This window comes from Dendrobates tinctorius, unplaced genomic scaffold (genome assembly GCF_039654945.1).
Source record: "Dendrobates tinctorius isolate UK_male_01 unplaced genomic scaffold, ASM3965494v1 ptg000055l, whole genome shotgun sequence".
Lineage (NCBI taxonomy): Eukaryota > Metazoa > Chordata > Amphibia > Anura > Dendrobatidae > Dendrobates > Dendrobates tinctorius.
In genome coordinates, this window is record NW_027361723.1 from 1,849,346 (window position 1) to 1,876,303 (window position 26,958).

A 26,958-nucleotide genomic window follows, 5' to 3' on the forward strand; every position below is an offset into this window, starting at 1 on the left:
AGTGGGGGATAGGGGCGGAGGTTATACACTGGGGGCAAGGAGCCGGAGGTTGTGAAACTTACCTTTGTCCCTAGTGGATGTTGGTACGACATAAGTAATATTCTTATCTTCTGGTAATATTGTCTGCGATGGTTATTGCACCCTATAGATGGGGGGATGTTGGCGGTACTGCACATTACCCCATATAAAACTGGCTATTCAATGGTGTGGAACATGATTGGCTCTCTGACTCTTCCAGCAGAACATCAGTGCACCCCTACACCGGATCAGGCCTCTGTGGTCACACGATCGGCCCAACAGAGCAGCAGGTCGGGACCCTCGCACAGAATCACACACAGACGCCATCCTGGTTTAGATGCTGAAATCCGCTTTTATTCCGGTGGACGCACTGTGACATCTGCATCTACTCAATAATAAGAATGTTGGAACCATCGCTTTACCAAGGAGGGATCGATACAACGGGACGACTCGCAGCAGAATGTTCTCGTCCCGACACAAAGAAATTCCAAATTTTTTTTTTCATTTTTCTTTTTTTACAATTATTCCGTCAAATTTTTTTTTAATAAATAAAACAGTTGTAAAAAATAAAAATTAAATATTCTGTAAAAACAGTGAAAAAAACAACACATATAACAAGGCTACAAAGCGAAGCTCTATGGCCGGCGTCATGTACAATGTCGTGTCCATCTACGGGGGCAAAAGTAACCGAAAAAAAAGCTCATGTAAACATCGTCCCATCTCCGTTGTGTATGTAGAGCCGTAAAGCAGGTGGTTGTCGGAAGCAGGGAGCGGTGATTGTGTGTACATGGATGAGGGGGACATACACACGTACCCCAGGATTCCGCTTCCCTATAACGACAGCGGGGGAGGGGGACATTGCATCAATGTAGAGGGGGTCAGAAAACTGCGACGAGTGTGGTTATTATATATCAGTATATGGGTCATGCAGGGAGCGCGTCTTCTGTACACAGTAACAATGTATCATTTACTTTACCATTTTTATTTCACTTCAAACTAAAGGGGAAAAAAATGAAGATTTTCTGGTGGTCCGCGTTTGGTTTTCTGACCCGATTGACGTTTCCATCGTGTTCGCGGCAGACATCATGGTGGTCACGAGCTGCCGTTGGGTCTGTTTTTCTCTATGGATTCAGATGGAAGGTGGCGGATACACATATAGCAATGATGATGATGGCGGATGGGAGGGGCGGCGGCGGCAGGATCTTTAATCATTTGATTGATGAGACTGGAAGGTTTACTGCGATGGAGCAAAATGGTTCTGGTAGAGCACCGGCTCTTCGCGATGTCGATGGCAGTGGTGGTGGTGCGCCTTATACCTCTCCAGATGAGCTCTGTGCAAGTTGTCTGCTCCGAGAGAGGAGGCGCCATGCAGCCGCGGCCCGCGTGTTCCCCAGTAATGCTACAGTAGCAGCCTAGACACTGCTTACCCTCAACACTGGGGGATCTCCGCACCGCTTCACGTCTGGATGAGGACAACCCTTTATGTATTAAGAAAGTTTCACAGTATAAAGCTGGATTTCCTTCTACTGAGCACTAGTGTCTCACCAAGCAGTCACATCATTTACTGTTATTACCGAACAGGTACCAACGCGATGATTGTCGGGGGTCCCACCACTGGGACAGGGTACTCGGCTACCTCCATCAGTCCCATAGAAACTGGTCCCGCTACATCAAAGCTTTTGTTAAAAGCTTTGAGAAGTGTCAAGATCTTTACACAACGTGACTTTTGCCGTTTTCACCCCAATGTTGACCAGATCTGACAAAGTCGGCAGGAGGAGTTGTGGCGTTCTCTGACTGGATTAAGATTTGTGATGGATCAGACGCCTCGCACTCTGCCGCCTCAAGACAAGCGTGAACCCTCCGGCGTTCTCTGACCATTCCACTCTCAGACCCCTCTGGTCACAGATTATCTCCTGGCAAAGAAAAGCATCGCGCATTGGAAACTCAACAAGTAGGGTTGGTCTCATCTTTTTTTCATCGACAAACCATACACATTAGATAGTTCGTCGATGCCACCAAAATCAAGTTCAGCCAACTTTTATCTAAAATGTACGGGGGTCTTTATGGATCGGAGAGTGTTACCGGAGAGCCCGGACCTCTGCCCGGTGCTGGACGTCACGAGAAGGAAGTGACCCTTCTGTCCATGGTAATCCGCTTCCCACAGTGCAGGCCCCTGACAGCCGTGGGCACATGCTGCCTTCATGGAGCCAGTTAACAGAAATACTGGGCTCCGACATAATATGGCACCAAAGGCGGCACCAGACGCCCAGCGCTTCTGCACAATGATAATCCTGCGACTAATTTAAAATGTGATGTGCCATAAAATAATCCGCACTGCAGCCCGGAAGAGGCAGAGATCCCACCCCATGAGACATGCCTGGCACAACACCGGGGGCCGTGATGGGCACTGGTCGCCTCTCTGTGAGTTTATAACTGTTCTCTATACATGAAACCCCAAATCTAAGGTCAGTAAGACACAGGAGGAGATACGTCACCAGTGTAGGGAACGCTGCAGAGTACGGCATGTACGCCCGCTGGGGTGACCACCAGATACATCCCACCCTCTGGGAATGCGTCCCTGTATTGTAAATGGCAAACAATGTTGAATGCTGGGAGATGCGGCCAAGCGACCTCATCTATGACACGTCAGATTCTGCCGACACGGCAAATCTGTGAGCAACCGGGCAAGTAATGTGTCACAGTGATACGATGTACAAGGGGTTGGCATTCTGTTCTTCAAGTACATTGACCAATAGCCACCACTAGAGGGGGCCTCGCTGAGCTGTTTACATCTGCAGCTCACCACTAGAGGGGGCATCCCTGATCTGTTCACACCTGCAGCTCACCACTAGAGGGGGGGCGTCGCTGGTCTGTTCCCATCTGCAGCCCACCACTAGAGGGGGGCGTCCCTGATCTGTTCCCATCTGCAGCCCACCACTAGAGGGGGGCATCCCTGATCTGTTCCCACCTGCAGCTCACCCATACAGGGCAACTCACTGACCTTGTCATACCTGTAACCAACCACTAGAGGGGGCATCATTAATCTGCTCACACCTGCAGCTCACCACTAGAGGGGGGCATCCCTGATCTGTTCACACCTGCAGCTCACCAATACAGGGCACCTCACTGACCTTGTCATACCTGTAACCAACCACTAGAGGGGGCATCATTAATCTGCTCACACCTGCAGCTCACAACTAGAGGGGGGCATCCCTGATCTGTTCACACCTGCAGCTCACCAATACAGGGCACCTCACTGACCTTGTCATACCTGTAACCCACCACTAGAGGGGGCATCATTAATCTGCTCACACCTGTAGCCCACCACTAGAGGGGGCATCGCTGATCTGTTCACACCTGCAGCTCACCACTAGAGGGGACATCACTGTTCTGTTCACACTACACCTCACCACCAGGAGGCAGCGACACTGATCTGCACGTGATACAGTTTATAAACTCCAAGCTGCTCATGGAAATCCCCCCCTCAGGAAGCGGCCACATTAAATGTGTTGCAATGTTAGTCACTAAACAACATGCCTGACATTAAACCCTGCAGTCACAGTGTCCTGCACTCCCATCATGCCTTGCAGGGCCGTATGCTGCGCTTTGGTCCAAGGTGGAGGAGTGTCGGGTCCTTATTGCCACAGCAGATGAATCAGTCGCTCCATGGTTTCTGTACAGGATGAGATGGGAGCGGAGTCGTCTCCGGGAATAATGAGATGACGATGACAGTCACGCAATATTCCTGTATTTGAGTGTCCAGCTGGGGGCATCGCGTTCTGCTATAGAACGGCCTCCATGAAGCCGGTGTCCAGCTGCTGGATCAGGACGCGGATGAAGGACATTTCTTTCCTGGTATTCTCGAAGATGATACGTGGATCGTCTGACTGGCAGCGCAGACAGTTTGGTGCCATGACCATGGCGAGATTACTGACGTCCATCTTGGTGACAGCCACGTTGGCGGGTTGCACAAATACCTGGAGGACAGAAGGGAGGGGGAATTATTGGAAATCCATCCATTACATCGCTGTAGACATTTTTCCCCACGGTCCCTCTGCAGACCATCGCTCGGTCTCCCTGCGTCATACACTACGCACTGGGAACTACGCCACCTTTGATGGGACTGCGCTGCGCTACCTACAGCCATGACAAAATGCTTATTGGCTGCTATTAGGGCCACAACAACTGTGGGAGCCCAGTGGGTGCAGACGGGCGACAGTGGGTGCAGACGGGTGCGACAGTGGGAGCCCAGTGGGTGCAGACGGGTGCGACAGTGGGAGCCCAGTGGGTGCAGACGGGTGCGACAGTGGGAGCCCAGTGGGTGCAGACGGGTGCGACAGTGGGAGCCCAGTGGGTGCAGACGGGTGCGACAGTGGGAGTGAAGTGGGTGCAGACGGGTGCGACAGTGGGAGCCCAGTGGGTGCAGACGGGTGCGACAGTGGGAGCCCAGTGGGTGCAGACGGGTGCGACAGTGGGAGCCCAGTGGGTGCAGACGGGTGCGATAGTGGGAGCCCAATGGGTGCAGACAGGCGACAGTGGGAGCCCAATGGGTGCAGACAGGCGACAGTGGGAGCCCAATGGGTGCAGACAGGCGACAGTGGGAGGCCAATGGGTGCAGACTGGCGACAGTGGGTGCAGTCGGGTGACAGTGGAAGCAGACAGGCGACAGTGGGAGCCCAGTGGGTGCAGACGGGTGCGACAGTGGGAGCCAAGTGGGTGCAGACGAGCAACAGTGGGAGCCGTCGGGTGACAGTGGAAGCCCAGTGGGTGCAGTCGGGTGACAGTGGAAGCAGACGGGTGCGACAGTGGGAGCAGACGGGTGCGACAGTGGGAGCCCAGTGGGTGCAGACGGGTGCGACAGTGCCCAGTGGGTGCAGACCGGTGCGACAGTGGGAGCCCAGTGGGTGCAGACGGGCGACAGTGGGAGCCCAGTGGGTGCAGTCGGGTGACAGTGGAAGCAGACGGGTGCGACAGTGGGAGCCCAGTGGGTGCAGACGGGTGCGACAGTGGGAGCCCAGTGGGTGCAGACGGGTGCGACAGTGGGAGCCCAGTGGGTGCAGACGGGCGACAGAGGGAGCCCAGTGGGTGCACAGGTTACAGTGGGAGCCCAGTGGGTGCAGACGGGTGCGACAGTGGGAGCCCAGTGGGTGCAGACGGGTGCGACAGTGGGAGCCCAGTGGGTGCAGACGGGTGCGACAGTGGGAGCCCAGTGGGTGCAGACGGGTGCGACAGTGGGAGCCCAGTGGGTGCAGACGGGTGCGACAGTGGGTGCAGACGGGTGCGACAGTGGGAGCCCAGTGGGTGCAGACGGGTGCGACAGTGGGAGCCCAGTGGGTGCAGACGGGTGCGACAGTGGGAGCCCAGTGGGTGCAGACGGGTGCGACAGTGGGAGCCCAGTGGGTGCAGACGGGTGCGATAGTGGGAGCCCAGTGGGTGCAGACAGGTGACAGTGGGAGGCCAATGGGTGCAGACTGGCGACAGTGGGTGCAGTCGGGTGACAGTGGAAGCAGACAGGCGACAGTAGGAGCCCAGTGGGTGCAGACGGGTGCGACAGTGGGAGCCAAGTGGGTGCAGACGGGTGCGACAGTGGGAGCAGACGAGCAACAGTGGGAGCCCAGTGGGTGCAGTCGGGTGACAGTGGAAGCAGACGGGTGCGACAGTGGGAGCCCAGTGGGTGCAGACGGGTGCGACAGTGGGAGCCCAGTGGGTGCAGACGGGTGCGACAGTGGGAGCCCAGTGGGTGCAGACGGGTGCGACAGTGGGAGCCCAGTGGGTGCAGACGGGCAACAGTGGGAGCCCAGTGGGTGCAGTCGGGCAACAGTGGAAGCAGACGGGTGCGACAGTGGGAGCCCAGTGGGTGCAGACGGGTGCGACAGTGGGAGCCCAGTGGGTGCAGACGGGTGCGACAGTGGGAGCCCCCTGGGTGCAGACGGGTGCGACAGTGGGAGCCCAGTGGGTGCAGACAGGTGACAGTGGGAGGCCAATGGGTGCAGACTGGCGACAGTGGGTGCAGTCGGGTGACAGTGGAAGCAGACAGGCGACAGTAGGAGCCCAGTGGGTGCAGACGGGTGCGACAGTGGGAGCCAAGTGGGTGCAGACGGGTGCGACAGTGGGAGCAGACGAGCAACAGTGGGAGCCCAGTGGGTGCAGTCGGGTGACAGTGGAAGCAGACGGGTGCGACAGTGGGAGCCCAGTGGGTGCAGACGGGTGCGACAGTGGGAGCCCAGTGGGTGCAGACGGGTGCGACAGTGGGAGCCCAGTGGGTGCAGACGGGTGCGACAGTGGGAGCCCAGTGGGTGCAGACGGGTGCGACAGTGGGAGCCCAGTGGGTGCAGTCGGGCAACAGTGGAAGCAGACGGGTGCGACAGTGGGAGCCCAGTGGGTGCAGACGGGTGCGACAGTGGGAGCCCAGTGGGTGCAGACGGGTGCGACAGTGGGAGCCCCCTGGGTGCAGACGGGTGCGACAGTGGGAGCCCAGTGGGTGCAGACGGGTGCGACAGTGCGAGCCCAGTGGGTGCAGACGGGTGCGACAGTGCGAGCCCAGTGGGTGCAGACGGGCGACAGAGGGAGCCCAGTGGGTGAAGACGGGCGACAAAGGGAGCCCAGTGGGTGCACAGGTTACAGTGGGAGCCCAGTGGGTGCAGTCGGGTGACAGTGGAAGCAGACAGGCGACAGTGGGAGCCCAGTGGGTGCAGACGGGCGACAGAGGGAGCCCAGTGGGTGCACAGGTTACAGTGGGAGCCCAGTGAGTGCAGACGAGCGACAGTGGGAGCCCAGTGGGTGCAGTCGGGTGACAGTGGAAGCAGACAGGCGACAGTGGGAGCCCAGTGGGTGCAGACGGGTGACAGAGGGAGCCCAGTGGGTGCACAGGTTACAGTGGGAGCCCAGTGGGTGCAGACGAGCGACAGTGGGAGCCCAGTGGGTGCAGTCGGGTGACAGTGGAAGGAGACAGGCGACAGTGGGAGCCCAGGGGTGCAGACGGGCGACAGAGGGAGCCCAGTGGGTGCACAGGTTACAGTGGGAGCCCAGTGGGTGCAGACGAGCGACAGTGGGAGCCCAGTGGGTGCAGACGGGCGACAGTGGGAGCTCCACTGCAGTTGCTTTTATGTGCGGCATATAAAGGGTTAAACAGCCACAACCCTCTCTCAGCAGAGCTGAGATGCAGTACCACATACCTCCTCTACAGCCACTGGGTGGCGCTGTTTTTTCGTCTACAAGTAGCCATGATATTTTACAGTAAATCCTGGACATGGAGGGAGAGTTGTGCGTTGGACATGTAATCAGGGGTTGAAGCAAAATGTGAAAAAAGCGGGAAAAACTAACAAAAAAAGGGGAAATAAATGCAATATTTCAAGTGACACTATATTAATTGGGCATGAAAGAGTTAAGCTGAAGAGATCAGGTCGGTCTAGTTGCTAGGGACAACGGAACGAGAACTCTCTGGTTGTTACAATGTATATGTAGCAACAAACAGGCAGCAAAGAAGGGAGAAGCAGCCGAGCCCCTCAGCCGGACGTTGTCACTATCTGGGCGGAGGACCCTTTACAGTCACAAGTTAGGACACCCTCTCCGTGATTCTCTGGAGCTCGGGAGACGGCATTTACTGAATCTCATTCTCTACCATCGAGTGCAAACACTGAGTAGAGCAAAGAGAAGTGGCGACACAGAGCGGAAGAGCGGCGTCACCTGTAGGAAGCGGATGAGGTAGCACAGCACCATCTTGTTCAGCTTCGGCAGCGAGTGCACCACAGCGATGGCCGCCTCCGGGTTCTCGTAGTGAGTGATGCATTCCTCGTAGAATTCATGAGGGATGAGAGGCTCTTCCAGCTCCCGGTACCACAGCTTCAATAAGGACGCTGCCGGGACACAAGTGGGGAGGGGGTCACACCATTATACACAACTGTACATTATAAGGTTATTACACCCCCTGCCCTTTTATAGTGATCACCAGCAGGTAGAATCTGGCGCTGCCCTGCTCCTGCCCTCTGTGGCGCTGCCCTGGTCCTGCCCTCTGTGGCTCTGCCCTGGTCCTGCCCTCCGTGGCGCTGCCCTGGTGTGATCCTTCTTGGCACTGCCCTGGTCCTACCTTGCTTTGCGCTGTCCTGGTCATGCCCTCCGTGGGCGCTGCCCTGGTCTGACGCTCCGTGGCTCTGCCCCGGTCCTGCCCTCCGTGGCGCTGCCCTGGTCTGATCCTTCTTGGCACTGCACTGGTCCTACCTTGCTTTGCGCTGCCCTGGTCATGCCCTCCGTGGGCGCTGCCCTGGTCCTGCCCTCTGTGGCGCTGCCCTGGTCCTGCCGTCTGTGGCACTGCCCTGGTCCTGCCCTCTGTGGCGCTGCCCTGGTCATGCCCTCTGTGGCGCTGCCCTGGTCATGCCCTCTGTGGCGCTGCCCTGGTCATGCCCTCTGTGGCGCTGCCCTGGTCATGCCCTCTGTGGCGCTGCCCTGGTCTCGTCCTCTGTGACACTTGTGTGGCCGGCACCCTGGGCGCTCACTAGACCCCGTGAAGTCACAGGATTAGGGCTTTAGCGCCAAGGACGCCGTACTCACAAGTTAAGACCACCAGGAATTGGACGCTGTACAAGGGCAGCGCCAACATCAGCTCTGCAAACAACACCTCAGCTGCTGCAGAACCTCTGGTAAGAGAAAGCAAGAAACCATTTGCGAGAAACCATTTGCTGATGGAAGCAAATGAATCATCCTTTCTGTGGAGGCTTTCATTAGTTACTGCTGTGGACGCCTCAAAAAAGAGCCGGATGTGCTGCCCGCCATCAACAGAGCGGCGGGAGACGCATGTCACAATGTATCGGTCTGGAGTCCAGGCAACTGTCTAGGGTGGATACTTTGTAACAAACCTTCAGCAGCGAGAAGCATCGAGCAGTTCTCATCCTTTGCATGTGTCCCCATTCACTGACACCAAGCAGAGGATTTGTAGCACAAAGCGTAAAAGAAAGTAACCTGCTCGGCCGCCTCCTCCACACCTTGGTGCTATACGGAGCAGTGAGGAAAGGGAGACGCAGGACCTCCGCATTTAGATAAGACCCTCCACACCCCCTCTGGTTGCCATGGTAACAAGGCGCTGCACCAGGGACACAGACAGCAGCCGTGTAACCGCGGAGCGTCGCATTGTCCTACAGAGCAGAGGGATCCCCCAGTAAGGAGCCGCTCCCTCCATCACATGAGGATCCTGATGCCACAGCAGAGAACACGTCTGATCTCAGCCCTTGTCACGCCTGTGCTGGGTGTCTCCCGAATAAAGGTCCCCAATCTCATCACTATTCTGCACTGCATTCTGGGACAGCCTTTTTTCTCCTTCACCCGGGTGCACGGTATGGTAGGTGCATCTCCCATGATGCACTAGTACAAACCTTGGGGGGACGTTTGATAAGGGGGATATGAAATGCAGTGAACGGGGCACGACAGTAGACGAGAGCCTAGAAAACGGATTGCCCGAGCAGAAATATCCACGGAGGCCATAATGCCCTGCCACCCATGGGTGCGGCTGCGGGTTCAGGCCTCAGTGGGTGTTACCTATTGGGCTACAAACATTTAGGACACAAAATGTGTGGGGGAAACTCGGCATCTGAATCTGGTGAATTACTTGCAGATTTGTGACACATTTTGCTGAATATTTTGTTCGGTCTCATCCATTTCGCTCCCACGGGAAGAGGCTGCGGATTTTCCTCCTGCGCCTGGTGAACGTACACTAAAATCACGCTCTGCCACAAACTAAAAATGGTTACAATAAAACACGTGTATCGCTGCCGCGACGTAAGGACGAACTCGGGGAGAGCAGTGATGGCAGGATACAGGTGATGATTTCATAAAGAGGTTAAAGCTAGACCCCCACGATCAGCAGGAGGATGACTACTGGGACCCCAGCGATCCCGAGATCAGGGCTTTGCAGTACTGTCCTGAACGCAGCGGGCATGCTCAACCTCCGCTCCACTCATTGTCTATGGCACTCACTACAGTAGTCCCAGAGACAATGAGCACAGCGCCGGCCGAGCATGCCCACTCTGCCCCATACAGACTGAGGTGGCACTGCCCGGTTTTCAGGATTGAGGGGACCCAACGATAGGGGATAACGCTCTAACCCTTCGTGTGCCAGGATGTGTGAACGTGTGCTGTCCATAGGAAAAGAGCCCAACGGCTGCTGATCGTGCAGGCGACACGTCATCATGGCTGCCCACCTACTGATGCGGTAGTGACTGGCGCTGGACAACCCCTTTAATTTCAGTCGGAGGCTTACCTGGAACATGAGGATCTTCCAGCCCGGTTGGAATCTTCCACTGATCAACTTGCAGCTTTAGGGCGTTCACTTCATCTATATCTCCAGGAACCCTGAAAGGACAAACAGTGGAGAAGATATGGCCAGCAGTACACTCCATACACCCAGTCCAGAGGGGTCTGACACCCGGCACCATCAGTCAGCTGTTACCAGGGCCTGCGGTGTCAGATGCACACAATGTGCAGAGCTGGAGCACCACAGCGCCATGCACTTGCGTAGTGTTCGTTCCCAGTACTGCAGCTCCGCTCCTCTGCAAGTGAATATGACTGATGCTGCAGTACCAAGAAAGGACTCTACTCAGTGCATGGCGCTGTGGTGTCCCAGCTCTGCGTCACTCTGGGTTTCGTCCCGTGAACAAATCGTTAAGGTTTTTTATGGTCAGCGAGTACCTGAAAACGCCCTCAGTTTGGTCGCCATTTAGAGCCAACACCTCCTCGGACAGCCGCGTCTGGACCCACGGTAACTGCCTTTCGGGATATTTCTCTTTCTGCATGTTCATGATTTCCTGTAAGGAGCTGCCGAACATGGACGGGCTGAACACAGCGTTGCGGGCGTGCCTGATTTCCTCCAGGTTTGGCTTCTTCAATCCCTAGAAGACGAGTATCATTGTATTATAACCACCCAGGCGCTGAGGATGTGCATCCTGATAAACCTATACACACCGTGAGGAGAGATGGCAGCATCTAGCCCTGCTCCAAATCACTCAGAGCCCACCCTATTACCACACCCAGCCAGGCTCCACATCACTCACAGAGCCCACCCTCTTACTACACACAGCCATGCTCCACATCACTCACAGGGCCCACCCTCTTACCACACACACCCTGCTCCACATCACTCACAGGGCCCACCTTCTTACCACACACACCCTGCTCCACATCACTCATAGAGCCCACCCTCTTACTACACATAGTCATGCTCCACATCACTCACAGGGCCCACCCTCTTACCACACACACCTTGCTCCACATCACTCAGAGCCCACCCTCTTACTACACACAGCCCTGCTCCACTTCATCCACAGAGCCCACCCTCTTACCACACCCAGCCCTGCTCCACATCACTCACAGAGCCCACCCTCTTACCACACACAGCCCTGCTCCACATCACTCACGGAGCCCACCCTCTTACTACACACAGCCATGCTCCACATCACTCACAGGGCCCACCCTCTTACCACACCCATCCAGGCTCCACATCACTCACAGAGCCCACCCTCTTACTACACACAGCCATGCTCCACATCACTCATAGAGCCCACCCTCTTACTACACACAGCCCTGCTCCACCTCATCCACAGAGCCCACCCTCTTACCACACCCAGCCAGGCTCCACATCACTCACAGAGCCCACCCTCTTACTACACACAGCCATGCTCCACATCACTCATAGAGCCCACCCTCTTACTACACACAGCCCTGCTCCACCTCATCCACAGAGCCCACCCTTTTACCACACCCAGCCCTGCTCCACATCACTCACAGGGCCCACCCTCTTACCACCCACAGCCCTGCTCCACATCACTCATGGAGCCCACCCTCTTACTACACACAGCCCTGCTCCACATCACTCACAGGGCTCACCCTCTTACTACAGACAGCCCTGCTCCACATCACTCACAGAGCCCACCCTTACCACACAAAGCCCTGCTCCACATCACTCACAGAGCCCACCCTCTTACCACACCCAGCCCTGCTCCACATCACTCACAGAGCCCACCCTCTTACCACACACACCCCTGCTCCACATCACTCACAGAGCCCACCCTCTTACCACACAAAGCCCTGCTCCACATCACTCACGGAACCCACCCTCTTACCACACCCAGTCCTGCTCCACATCACTCAGAGCCCACCCTCTTACCACACCCAGCCGTGTTCCACATCACTCACAGAGCCCAACCTTATCACACACAGCCCTGCTCCACCTCATCCACAGAGCCCACCCTTATCACACACAGCCCTGCTCCACCTCATCCACAGAGCCCACCCTCTTACCACACCCACCCTGCTCCACATCGATCAGAGCTCACCCTCTTACCACACCCAGCCCTGCTCCAGATCACTCAGTGCCCACCCTCCTACTACATGAAGCCCTGCTCCACCTCATCCACAGAGCCCACCCTCTTACTACACCCAGCCCCACATCACTCACAGAGCCCATCCTCTTGCTCAGGGCCTCGGCACTTGCGATATTTACTGCTCCTTGTTTCACTGCTGGTGCGTCTTCCGCCTGTGATTTTTCGGGTCAGAGGGCGTCATGACGTCTCGTCTGTGCGCCCTCTGCCTGAACAGACACAGTGCAGAGAGCCGGAAGACGCTGATGCTGAGGAGGCTAATGATGGGTTGCTCGCAAACGATCCGGTTCAAAGAGCCAGCTCCCTGCTGTGAACGATGGAGCAATATATGGGGCTCCTTATACTGTATGGAGCAATATATGGGGCTCCTTATACTGTATGGAGCATTATATGGGGCTCCTTATACTGTATGGAGCATTATATGGGGCTCCTTATACTGTATGGAGCATTATATGGGCCTCCTTATACTGTATGGAGCATTATATGGGGCTCATTATACTGTATTGAGCATTATATGGGGCTCATTCTGTATGGAGCAATATATGGGGCTCATAATTCTGTATGGAGCAATATATGGGGCTCCTTATACTGTATGGAGCAATATATGGGGCTCCTTATACTGTATGGAGCAATATATCGGGCTCCTTATACTGTACGGAGCAATATATGGGGCTCAATATTCTGTATGGAGAATTATATGCGGCTCATTATACTGTAAGGAGCAATATATGGGGCTCATTATACGGTATTGAGCATTATACGGGGCTCATTATTCTGTATGGAGCAATATATGGGGCTCCTTATACTGTATGGAGCAATATATGGGGCTCCTTATACTGTATGGAGCAATATATGGGGCTCCTTATACTGTATGGAGCAATATATGGGGCTCCTTATACTGTATGGAGCAATATATGGGGCTCCTTATACTGTATGGAGCAATATATGGGGCTCCTTATACTGTATGGAGCAATATATGGGGCTCCTTATACTGTATGGAGCAATATATGGGGCTCATAATTCTGTATGGAGCAATATATGGGGCTCATACTGTAAGGAGCAATATATGGGGCTCATACTGTAAGGAGCAATATATGGGGCTCATACTGTATGGAGCAATAAATGGGGCTCCTTATACTGTATGGAGCAATATATGGGGCTCCTTATACTGTATGGAGCAATATATGGGGCTCCTTATACTGTATGGAGCAATATATGGGGCTCCTTATACTGTATGGAGCAATATATGGGGCTCCTTATACTGTATGGAGCAATATATGGGGCTCCTTATACTGTATGGAGCAATATATGGGGCTCCTTATACTGTATGGAGCAATATATGGGGCTCATTATTCTGTATGGAGAATTATATGCGGCTCATTATACTGTAAGGAGCAATATATGGGGCTCATACTGTATGGAGCAATAAATGGGGCTCCTTATACTGTATGGAGCAATATATGGGGCTCCTTATACTGTACAGAGCAATATATGGGGCTCATTATTCTGTATGGAGAATTATATGCGGCTCATTATACTGTAAGGAGCAATATATGGGGCTCATTATACGGTATTGAGCAGTATACGGGGCTCATTATTCTGTATTGAGCAATATATGGGGCTCACAATTCTGTATGGAGCAATATATGGGGCTCCTTATACTGTATGGAGCAATATATGGGGCTCCTTATACTGTAAGGAGCAATATATGGGGCTCATTATACTGTAAGGAGCAATATATTGGGCTCACTGTATGGAGCAATATATGGGGCTCATTATACTGTAAGGAGCAATATATGGGGCTCCTTATACTGTATGGAGCAATATATGGGGCTCATTATCCTGTAAGGAGCAATATATGGGGCTCATACTGTATGGAGCAATATATGGGGCTCATGATTCTGTATGGAGAATTATATGGAGCTCATTATAATGTAAGGAGCAATATATGGGGCTCATTATACTGTAAGGAGCAATATATGGGGCTCATTATACTGTAAGGCGCAATATATGGGGCTCATTATACTGTAAGGCGCAATATATGGGGCTCAATATTCTGTATTGAGCAATATATCGGGGCCATTATACTGTATGGAGCAATATATGGGGCTCACTACACTGTGTGGAGCATTATATGGGGCTCATAACACTGTATGGAGCAATATATGGGGCTCATAATTCTGTATGGAGCAATATATGGGGCTCATTATACTGTATGGAGCAATATATGGGGCTCATTATTCTGTATGGAGAATTATATGGGGCTCATTATACTGTAAGGAGCAATATATGGGCTCATACTGTATGGAGCAATATATGGGGCTCATTATACTGTAAGGAACAATATATGGGGCTCATATTGTAAGGAGCAATATATGTGGCTCATTATACTGTATGGAGCAATATATGGGGCTCATTATTCTGTATGGAGAATTATATGTGGCTCATTATAACGTAAGGAGCAATATATGGAGCTCATACTGTAAGGAGAAATATATGGGGCTCATTATACTGTATGGAGCATTATATGGGGCTCATTATTCTGTATTGAGCAATATATCGGGGCCATTATACTGTATGGAGCAATATATGGGGCTCACTACACTGTATGGAGCATTATATGGGGCTCATTATTCTGTATGGAGAATTATATGGGGCTCATAATGTAAGGAGCAATATATGGGGCTCATTATACTGTAAGGTGCAATATATGGGGCTCATTATACTGTAAGGAGCAATATATGGGGCTCATTATACTGTAAGGAGAAATATATGGGGCTCATACTGTATGGAGCATTATATGGGGCTCATTATTCTGTATTGAGCAATATATCGGGGCCATTATACTGTATGAAGCAATATATGGGGCTCACTACACTGTATGGAGCATTATATGGGGGTCATTATTCTGTATGGAGAATTATATGGGGCTCATTATAATGTAAGGAGCAATATATGGAGCTCATACTGTAAGGAGAAATATATGGGGCTCATTATACTGTAAGGAGCAATATATGGGGTTCATACTGTAAGGCGCAATATATGGGGCTCATACTGTATGGAGCATTATATGGGGCTCAATATTCTGTATTGAGCAATATATCGGGGCCATTATACTGTATGGAGCAATATATGGGGCTCACTACACTGTATGGAGCATTATATGGGGCTCATTACACTGTATGGAGCAATACATGGGGCTCATAATTCTGTATGGAGCAATATATGGGGCTCATTATACTGTATGGAGCAATATATGGGGCTCATTATTCTGTATGGAGCAATATAGGGGGCTCATACTGTATGGAGCAATATATGGGGCTCATTATTCTGTATGGAGCAATATATGGGGCTCATTATTCTGTATGGAGCAATATATGGGGCTCATCATACTGTATGGAGCACTCCATACTCCAGCGTGGAGTGATCTTATAAAAGCACAAGCGAGGCGGAGAAAGTAACATCCAAAATAATGGCAGCAGGATGCTCACATGACACTTTCTGCAGACACTTCCAGCACCAGTGTCCATGTATGAGGCTGCGGAGGTCCCTGCAGCCGAGGAGGCAGGGGGAGTCCAGACTAATCCACCAGCCGGATACATTAAAGGGGAGATGTCTGTGCGCTAATGCCGAGGACCTGGAGAGCTCATTAGGATGCTGTGCGGCTACACTGAGATGTGCTACAGGAAGGAGAGAAAGGCTGCAGTGCTGCCCGTTACCATGGTAACACTGTGTTCTCACTGCATAAAAAGAATTCATAGAACCGGATACCAGCAAAAATGTATCTATATACAAGATGTACACCCCGGACACGGTCACCAGAATCTGGAGCGAAACCTACCACTCAGCACCCACCAGCAGTCCCATGTAACACCACAGATAACAGTGATAACTCTCTGAGTACAGATAAGGTAGTAGATGTCACCTGCAGTCCTATGTAACACCACAGATAACACAGTGATAACGCTCTGAGTACAGATAAGGTAGTAGATGTCACCTGCAGTCCTATGTAACACCACAGATAGCACAGTGATAACTGAGCACAGATAATGTAGTAGATGTCACCTGCAGTCCTATGTAACATCACAGATAACACAGTGATAACTGAGTACAGAGAATGCAGTAGAGGCTGCCCGCAGTCCTATGTAACAGTGACATTGGCTCATGTCTGAGGACAGATGACAGTGTCCGGTGCTGGGAGCGAGAGATCGGCACATGGTTTGTCGCTGCTGCGGGTCACTGTCAGACCACGCTCTCTGGGAATCAGTGTTGGCTCATACACAGCAATGCTAATAGGCAGTTAATTAAAAATATCCTCAAGGGCGAAACTAAGCATCTGGGGCGCTGCCAGGAGACTGATGACAAGAAAGAGGAGCAGTGAGCGGAGGTCACAGGAGGATGCGGATCTAGCGGCGCTGGAGGATCAGTACAATGTGCAGCAAATATCAGAAAGTAAAGCAACAATGTACACAGGATACCCCGAAACATGGAACACTGTGTCTGCAAAACGAGATTCTGGCTTGGCTTTTATCCTAAGTCATGTGACAAGGCTCATTAGGGAGTCGATGACTTTTAGGATTGCTACTTCCTATAGGTGGCGCTAGAGTTCTAGTCGTATTCCTCTCTGAAGAGGCAATCTGTATACTTCCCAGAGGAGCACTGAGGCTGTAAGTCTCCTCATCTCAGCAGGTTTAGCATGTCACTCTCCGAAAGCAGAAACGCTACTTCATGGATTCCTGTTTCATTTGAAAAAAATCACTAATTTTGAATTTGACGACAGCGACAAATCTCAGAACAGTCGGGAGGGGATTAATAGAAAAAAAAGTAAGTGGTTGTAATAAAAAAGAGCCGCATGGTCACATAACTGTGTATAAGGAGCGTGCGAGAGAGGCAGAGTCTCTAAGAAGCAAAGATGGTCGGAGGTCACTGATCTGTGAACAACTGCCTCAATGTAGAATTTCACAGAACGAATATTCTCCATCTACAGCTCATAAGATCATCCGAACACTCGGAGATTTCCACAAATGCAAGTGAAAGCTCCATGATGTAAAGAAGCCAAATATCAACACAATCCAGAAATGGGCAAAATGGAAAATGTCTTGTGGTTGGAGGAATCAGAAGGTGAAATTCTTGATGGGAACTAAAGACACCATGTCCTGCTCACCCAGGAGGAGAAGGACCATCCAGCTTGATATCAGCGCACAGTTTTTCCCTACATCACAAGCAGACACACAAGGTTCAATGCTGCACGCTACAGCGTATACAATGGAAAACTATGTACTTATGCTGGCCAGTGCCAGGCTGTATTTTGTAAACGGAGTTAGTGCACTCTGGGCTCCCATACCATTCCTATGATGAAGGCAGCAGTCCCAGTGTCTCCTATGTCATGTATATCCAGCAGTCTCAGTGTCTCCTATGTGACGTATATACAGCAGTTTCAGTGTCTCCTATGTAATACATATACAGCAGAATCAGTGTCTCATATGTGACATATATACACAGCAGTCTCCATTATGATGTATATCCAGCACGCAGTGTCTCCTATGTGATGTATATACAGCAGTCTCAGTGTCCCCCATGTCATCTATAAACATCAGTCTTAGCGTCTCCTATGTTATGTATATACATAAGTCTCAGTTTCTCCTATGTGATGTATATGCAGCAGTCTCGGTGTCTCCTATATTATATTATGTATAACAGCAGTCCCAGTGTCTCCTATGTGATGTATATCCAGCAGTCTCAGTGTCTCCTATGTGACGTATATCCAGCAGTCTCAGTGTCTCCTATGTAATATATATATATATATATATATATATATATATACACACACAGCAGTATCAGTGTCTCCTATGTGACATATATACAGCAGTCTCAGTGTCTCTTATGTGACGTATATACAGCAGTCTCAGTGTCTCCTATGTAATATATATACAGCAGTATCAGTGTCTCCTATGTGATGTATATACAGCAGTCTCAGTGTCTCTTATGTGACGTATATACAGCAGTCTCAGTGTCTCCTATGTAATATATATACAGCAGTATCAGTGTCTCCTATGTGATGTATATACAGCAGTCTCCTTTGTGATGTATATCCAGCACTCTCAGTGTCTCCTATGTGATCATAGAAACGTAGAGTTGGAAGGGACCTCCTGGGCCATCTGGTCCAACCCCCTGCTCAAAGCAGGATTCGCTAAATCATCCCAGACAGATATCTGTCCAGCCTGTTTGAAGACTTCTATTGAAGGAGAACTCACCACATCTCGTGGCAGCCTGTTCCACTCATTGATCACTCTGTCAAAAAGTATTTTCTGATATCTAATCTGTGTCTCATCCCATTGCTTCTAGTCTTTCCATGTGCAAATTAGAATAAAGATGATCCTTCTGCAATGTGACAGCCCTTGAGATATTTGTAGACAGCTATTAAGTCTCCTCTCAGTCTTCTCTTTTGCAAACTAAACATTCCCAAATCCTGCAACCTTTCCTCATAAGACAGGGTTTGCAGATGTGATGTGATGTATATACAGCAGTCTCTGTGTCCCCTATATGATCTATACACAGCAGTCTTAGTGTCTCCTATGTATATACATCAGTCTCAGTGTTTTCTTTGTGATGTATATGCAGCAGTCTTGGTGTCTCCTGTATTATATTATGTATATACAGCAGACCTGGTGTCTCCTATGTGATGCTTCTGCAGATCCTTCTGTCTCTTCATGTTGTCTCAGACAGACTGGATTATGTGAGATCAGGGCTCTGTGGGGCCGGATCATCACCCCCAGGACTTCTCATTCTTAATTACATTGGTTGTATGTTTGGGGTTGTTGTCCAGCCGCAGAATAAATTTTGAGCCAATCAAACACCTTCCTGATCCAGACAGATACTTCTCCATCATGTAATACCATCAGGAGGCTTCGGATTGGCCACAAAATTTATTCTTCAGCCAGACAACAACCCTAAACTTCCAGCCAATGTCAGTAAGAATGAGGAGTCCTGAAGTTGATGGTCCTGCCCACAGAGCCCTGATCTCACATCATCCCGTTTGTCTGGGATCATATGGAGAGACAGAAGGATTTGCACAAGCCTCATACATAAAAAATCTGTGGTTAGTTCTCCAAGATGTTTGGCACAACCTGCTGCTAAGATCCTCTATAACCTGTGTACAAGGGGCAAGACGAAGTGATGGAGGCGAATGGTGTTCACGAGATACTGGCGAGATTTACAATTCTTTCTTCTTCAGTCACTTTTGTGAGGCAGTGACCGGTATCACATGTATGGGTCGCTGTGTTTTCCCGCCAGAATGTGCACGGAGGCGTATTGAGGCCATGGAAGTGCACTGCAGTCACAGGCGTAGCAGTGGTTGCATTGCAGAATAAAAGTGAGTATAGGTCTTGCACATGCTATTTGTCCAGGGTAGATTTAAGAAAATCTGCTGGGCTTTGATTTTTGAAATGGACTACAGGATGGTAGTGGGGCTGTCCGTTTTATTCCCCCTGGCCTGGGTTTTCCATGTGGCCTACGGCCACAGGTTCCTTGTAAAGACCCCTGAAGTAAAGGGTTTGGGTGTGTCAGCGTAAGTGTGTCAGTTTTGGTTTTTGCAAGTTTACAGAGCAGAAGGCTCTGCAGAGCTCCACCTGTGTGAGGCAACACAGGCAAGCGGAGCCAAACAGCCAAGGGAGCTGGAAGGCCTCAGCACCCACAGCGTACAAGGCGGTGCAGTCACCCACGGCAACAGGTCCCGGAGGTGGACTGGCGTGTTTATTGGCTGCAATCTGGAGGATATGTTTCCCGGCTGCAATCCGGAGGATATCGTGTGCTGTGTATTGCTGTGAATTGGACATTAAATACCCGTTTTGTTTTTAACTTTGCTGTGTCACTGCCTCATCACTGCTCAGTGTGGATACCCCTTCACTACACTTTGCATTTTGTAAACTGATGAAAAAAACATACTTTTGTCACCTCTATTTTGGAAGCTTCTTTCTCTCCAGCACTTTTCCACACTTGTCTATTGCACAGTTTTGTACATCACACCTAGTGATGGACACACACACATGTAGAGTCAAGGGGGTAATTACCTTTTTCGCTCCCATGAGGGCAGCTTTCTGGAGTTTCCGGTAACAGTATTTGGCATAGGTGCTGATCGCCACTCCTGAAATAAGAAGAGGACACAGGGTGAAGTCTAAAGTAATAAGTTATCATGTTACATGGCATAATATAATGATGGGGAGAATTGTATTAATATATGAAGAAACCGGCACAGATACAAATCTGGAGATCTAGAGATTTCCTGGAGAGACCAGACCCTGTGACCACATCACAGCCACCAGAAAACAAGTGCACATAGAGGAATTGTGAGTGTAAAGTCAGAAGATGTCACACTGCAGGGTCAGGAGAAGATGTCACACCCAGTGTAAGGAGAAGAGGTCAGTAACACTGCATGGTCAGAAGAAGAGGTTACACTCCAGGGTCAGGAGAAGAGGTCACACAGTAAGGTAAGGAGAAGAGGTCAGTCACACCGCAGAGTCAGAAGATGTCAGTCACATTGCAGGGTCAGGACAAGAGTACAGTTACACTGAAGGGTCAGGAGAAGATGTCAGTCACACCGCAGGGTCAGAAGTAGAGGTCAGTCACTCCGCAGCGTCAGGAGAAGAGGTCAGTCACACCGCAGCGTCAGGAGAAGAGGTCAGTCACACCGCAGCGTCAGGAGAAGAGGTCAGTCACACCGCAGGGTCAGAAGATGTCAGTCACACCACAGGGTCAGAAGAAGATGTCAGTCACACCGCAGGGTCAGAAGAAGATGTCAGTCACACCGCAGGGTCAGAAGTAGAGGTCAGTCACTCCGCAGGGTCAGAAGTAGAGGTCAGTCACTCCGCAGCGTCAGGAGAAGAGGTCAGTCACACCGCAGCGTCAGGAGAAGAGGTCAGTCACACCGCAGCGTCAGGAGAAGAGGTCAGTCACACCACAGGGTCAGAAGATGTCCGTCACACCACAGGGTCAGAAGAAGAGGTCAGTCACACCACAGGGTCAGAAGAAGATGTCAGTCACACCACAGGGTCAGAAGAAGATGTCAGTCACACCGCAGGGTCAGAAGTAGAGGTCAGTCACACCGCAGGGTCAGAAGTAGAGGTCAGTCACTCCGCAGCGTCAGGAGAAGAGGTCAATCACACCGCAGCGTCAGGAGAAGAGGTCAGTCACACCGCAGCGTCAGGAGAAGAGGTCAGTCACACCGCAGGGTCAGAAGATGTCAGTCACACCACAGGGTCAGAAGAAGATGTCAGTCACACCGCAGGGTCAGAAGATGTCAGTCACATTGCAGGGTCAGGACAAGAGTACAGTTACACTGAAGGGTCAGGAGAAGATGTCAGTCACATCGCAGGGTCAAAAGTAGAGGTCAGTCACTCCGCAGCGTCAGGAGAAGAGGTCAGTCACACCGCAGCGTCAGGAGAAGAGGTCAGTCACACCGCAGCGTCAGGAGAAGAGGTCAGTCACACCGCAGGGTCAGAAGATGTCAGTCACACCACAGGGTCAGAAGAAGATGTCAGTCACACCGCAGGGTCAGAAGTAGAGGTCAGTCACTCCGCAGCGTCAGGAGAAGAGGTCAGTCACACCGCAGCGTCAGGAGAAGGGGTCAGTCACACCGCAGCGTCAGAAGAAGAGGTCAGTCACACCGCAGCGTCAGGAGAAGAGGTCAGTCACACCGCAGGGTCAGAAGTAGAGGTCAGTCACACCGCAGCGTCAGGAGAAGAGGTCAGTCACACCGCAGCGTCAGGAGAAGAGGTCAGTCACACCGCAGCGTCAGGAGAAGAGGTCAGTCACACCGCAGCGTCAGGAGAAGAGGTCAGTCACACCACAGGGTCAGGAGAAGAGGTCAGTCACACCGCAGGGTCAGAAGTAGAGGTCAGTCACACCGCAGCGTCAGAAGAGGTCAGTCACACCGCAGCGTCAGGAGAAGAGGTCAGTCACACCACAGGGTCAGGAGAAGAGGACAGTTACACCACAGGGTCAGAAGAAGATGTCAGTCACACCGCAGGGTCAGAAGAAGATGTCAGTCACACCACAGGGTCAGAAGAAGATGTCAGTCACACCACAGGGTCAGAAGTAGAGGTCAGTCACTCCGCAGCGTCAGGAGAAGAGGTCAGTCACACCGCAGCGTCAGGAGAAGAGGTCAGTCACACCGCAGCGTCAGGAGAAGAGGTCAGTCACACCGCAGGGTCAGAAGATGTCAGTCACACCACAGGGTCAGAAGAAGATGTCAGTCACACCGCAGGGTCAGAAGTAGAGGTCAGTCACTCCGCAGCGTCAGGAGAAGAGGTCAGTCACACCGCAGCGTCAGGAGAAGGGGTCAGTCACACCGCAGCGTCAGAAGAAGAGGTCAGTCACACCGCAGCGTCAGGAGAAGATGTCAGTCACACCGCAGGGTCAGAAGTAGAGGTCAGTCACTCCGCAGCGTCAGGAGAAGAGGTCAGTCACACCGCAGCGTCAGGAGAAGAGGTCAGTCACACCGCAGCGTCAGAAGAAGAGGTCAGTCACACCACAGGGTCAGGAGAAGAGGTCAGTCACACCGCAGGGTCAGAAGTAGAGGTCAGTCACACCGCAGCGTCAGAAGAGGTCAGTCACACCGCAGCGTCAGGAGAAGAGGTCAGTCACACCGCAGCGTCAGGAGAAGAGGTCAGTCACACCACAGCGTCAGAAGATGTCAGTCACACCGCAGCGTCAGAAGAAGAGGTCAGTCACACCGCAGCGTCAGAAGAAGAGGTCAGTCACACCGCAGCGTCAGAAGATGTCAGTCACACCGCAGGGTCAGAAGTAGAGGTCAGTCACTCCGCAGCGTCAGGAGAAGAGGTCAGTCACACCGCAGCGTCAGGAGAAGAGGTCAGTCACACCGCAGCGTTAGAAGAAGAGGTCAGTCACACCACAGGGTCAGGAGAAGAGGTCAGTCACACCACAGGGTCAGAAGTAGAGGTCAGTCACACCGCAGGGTCAGAAGTAGAGGTCAGTCACTCCGCAGCTTCAGGAGAAGAGGTCAGTCACACCGCAGCGTCAGGAGAAGAGGTCAGTCACACCGCAGCGTCAGGAGAAGAGGTCAGTCACACCGCAGGGTCAGAAGATGTCAGTCACACCACAGGGTCAGAAGATGTCAGTCACACCACAGGGTCAGAAGAAGATGTCAGTCACACCGCAGGGTCAGAAGTAGAGGTCAGTCACTCCGCAGCGTCAGGAGAAGAGGTCAGTCACACCGCAGCGTCAGGAGAAGAGGTCAGTCACACCGCAGCGTCAGAAGAAGAGGTCAGTCACACCGCAGCCTCAGGAGAAGATGTCAGTCACACCGCAGGGTCAGAAGTAGAGGTCAGTCACTCCGCAGCGTCAGGAGAAGAGGTCAGTCACACCGCAGCGTCAGGAGAAGAGGTCAGTCACACCGCAGCGTCAGAAGAAGAGGTCAGTCACACCACAGGGTCAGGAGAAGAGGTCAGTCACACCGCAGGGTCAGAAGTAGAGGTCAGTCACACCGCAGCGTCAGAAGAGGTCAGTCACACCGCAGCGTCAGGAGAAGAGGTCAGTCACACCGCAGCGTCAGGAGAAGAGGTCAGTCACACCGCAGCGTCAGAAGAAGAGGTCAGTCACACCGCAGCGTCAGAAGAAGAGGTCAGTCACACCGCAGCGTCAGAAGATGTCAGTCACACCACAGGGTCAGAAGATGTCAGTCACACCACAGGGTCAGAAGATGTCAGTCACACCACAGGGTCAGGAGAAGAGGACAGTTACACCACAGGGTCAGAAGAAGATGTCAGTCACACCGCAGGGTCAGAAGAAGATGTCAGTCACACCGCAGGGTCAGAAGAAGATGTCAGTCACACCGCAGGGTCAGAAGAAGATGTCAGTCACACCGCAGGGTCAGAAGAAGATATCAGTCACACCGCAGGGTCAGAAGATGTCAGTCACACAGTAGGGTCAGAAGAAGATGTCAGTCACACCGCAGGGTCAGAAGAAGATGTCAGTCACACCGCAGGGTCAGAAGATGTCAGTCACACAGTAGGGTCAGAAGATGTCACTCACACCTCAGGGTCAGGAGAAGAGGTCAGTCACACCGCAGGGTCAGAAGTAGAGGTCAGTCACACCGCAGCGTCAGGAGAAGAGGTCAGTCACACCGCAGCGTCAGGAGAAGAGGTCAGTCACACCGCAGCGTCAGGAGAAGAGGTCAGTCACACCGCAGCGTCAGGAGAAGAGGTCAGTCACACCACAGGGTCAGGAGAAGAGGTCAGTCACACCGCAGGGTCAGAAGTAGAGGTCAGTCACACCGCAGCGTCAGAAGAGGTCAGTCACACCGCAGCGTCAGAAGAGGTCAGTCACACCGCAGCGTCAGGAGAAGAGGTCAGTCACACCGCAGCGTCAGGAGAAGAGGTCAGTCACACCACAGGGTCAGGAGAAGAGGTCAGTCACACCGCAGGGTCAGAAGTAGAGGTCAGTCACACCGCAGCGTCAGAAGAGGTCAGTCACACCGCAGCGTCAGGAGAAGAGGTCAGTCACACCACAGGGTCAGGAGAAGAGGACAGTTACACCACAGGGTCAGAAGAAGATGTCAGTCACACCGCAGGGTCAGAAGAAGATGTCAGTCACACCACAGGGTCAGAAGAAGATGTCAGTCACACCACAGGGTCAGAAGTAGAGGTCAGTCACTCCGCAGCGTCAGGAGAAGAGGTCAGTCACACCGCAGCGTCAGGAGAAGAGGTCAGTCACACCGCAGCGTCAGGAGAAGAGGTCAGTCACACCGCAGGGTCAGAAGATGTCAGTCACACCACAGGGTCAGAAGAAGATGTCAGTCACACCGCAGGGTCAGAAGTAGAGGTCAGTCACTCCGCAGCGTCAGGAGAAGAGGTCAGTCACACCGCAGCGTCAGGAGAAGGGGTCAGTCACACCGCAGCGTCAGAAGAAGAGGTCAGTCACACCGCAGCGTCAGGAGAAGATGTCAGTCACACCGCAGGGTCAGAAGTAGAGGTCAGTCACTCCGCAGCGTCAGGAGAAGAGGTCAGTCACACCGCAGCGTCAGGAGAAGAGGTCAGTCACACCGCAGCGTCAGAAGAAGAGGTCAGTCACACCGCAGCGTCAGAAGAAGAGGTCAGTCACACCACAGGGTCAGGAGAAGAGGTCAGTCACACCGCAGGGTCAGAAGTAGAGGTCAGTCACACCGCAGCGTCAGAAGAGGTCAGTCACACCGCAGCGTCAGGAGAAGAGGTCAGTCACACCGCAGCGTCAGGAGAAGAGGTCAGTCACACCGCAGCGTCAGAAGATGTCAGTCACACCGCAGCGTCAGGAGAAGGGGTCAGTCACACCGCAGCGTCAGAAGAAGAGGTCAGTCACACCGCAGCGTCAGAAGATGTCAGTCACACCGCAGGGTCAGAAGTAGAGGTCAGTCACTCCGCAGCGTCAGGAGAAGAGGTCAGTCACACCGCAGCGTCAGGAGAAGAGGTCAGTCACACCGCAGCGTTAGAAGAAGAGGTCAGTCACACCACAGGGTCAGGAGAAGAGGTCAGTCACACCACAGGGTCAGAAGTAGAGGTCAGTCACACCGCAGGGTCAGAAGTAGAGGTCAGTCACTCTGCAGCTTCAGGAGAAGAGGTCAGTCACACCGCAGCGTCAGGAGAAGAGGTCAGTCACACCGCAGCGTCAGGAGAAGAGGTCAGTCACACCGCAGGGTCAGAAGATGTCAGTCACACCACAGGGTCAGAAGAAGATGTCAGTCACACCGCAGGGTCAGAAGTAGAGGTCAGTCACTCCGCAGCGTCAGGAGAAGAGGTCAGTCACACCGCAGCGTCAGGAGAAGAGGTCAGTCACACCGCAGCCTCAGGAGAAGATGTCAGTCACACCGCAGGGTCAGAAGTAGAGGTCAGTCACTCCGCAGCGTCAGGAGAAGAGGTCAGTCACACCGCAGCGTCAGGAGAAGAGGTCAGTCACACCGCAGCGTCAGAAGAAGAGGTCAGTCACACCACAGGGTCAGGAGAAGAGGTCAGTCACACCGCAGGGTCAGAAGTAGAGGTCAGTCACACCGCAGCGTCAGAAGAGGTCAGTCACACCGCAGCGTCAGGAGAAGAGGTCAGTCACACCGCAGCGTCAGGAGAAGAGGTCAGTCACACCGCAGCGTCAGAAGAAGAGGTCAGTCACACCGCAGCGTCAGAAGAAGAGGTCAGTCACACCGCAGCGTCAGAAGATGTCAGTCACACCACAGGGTCATAAGATGTCAGTCACACCACAGGGTCAGGAGATGTCAGTCACACCACAGGGTCAGGAGAAGAGGACAGTTACACCACAGGGTCAGAAGAAGATGTCAGTCACACCGCAGGGTCAGAAGAAGATGTCAGTCACACCGCAGGGTCAGAAGAAGATGTCAGTCACACCGCAGGGTCAGAAGAAGATATCAGTCACACCGCAGGGTCAGAAGATGTCAGTCACACAGTAGGGTCAGAAGAAGATGTCAGTCACACCGCAGGGTCAGAAGAAGATGTCAGTCACACCGCAGGGTCAGAAGATGTCAGTCACACAGTAGGGTCAGAAGATGTCACTCACACCTCAGGGTCAGGAGAAGATG

At 52.4% G+C, this 26,958-nt stretch overlaps 1 protein-coding gene across 2 annotated transcripts in view; it reads right to left on the minus strand.

Moving 5' to 3' along the window:
* Positions 1–346: 346 nt before the first annotated feature.
* Positions 347–26,958, minus strand: part of ARHGAP39 (Rho GTPase activating protein 39) — a 232,103-nt gene continuing 205,491 nt past the window's right edge. For both annotated transcript variants that reach the window (XM_073577262.1, XM_073577261.1), the window contains 5 exons: positions 20,453–20,526; positions 10,696–10,895; positions 10,268–10,359; positions 7,705–7,874; positions 347–3,995 (listed from right to left, as the gene is read on the minus strand). In XM_073577262.1, the coding sequence (XP_073433363.1) occupies positions 3,801–3,995; positions 7,705–7,874; positions 10,268–10,359; positions 10,696–10,895; positions 20,453–20,526 (731 nt within the window). In that variant the 3' untranslated portion in view covers positions 347–3,800. The remainder of the gene's footprint in view (positions 3,996–7,704; positions 7,875–10,267; positions 10,360–10,695; positions 10,896–20,452; positions 20,527–26,958) is intronic.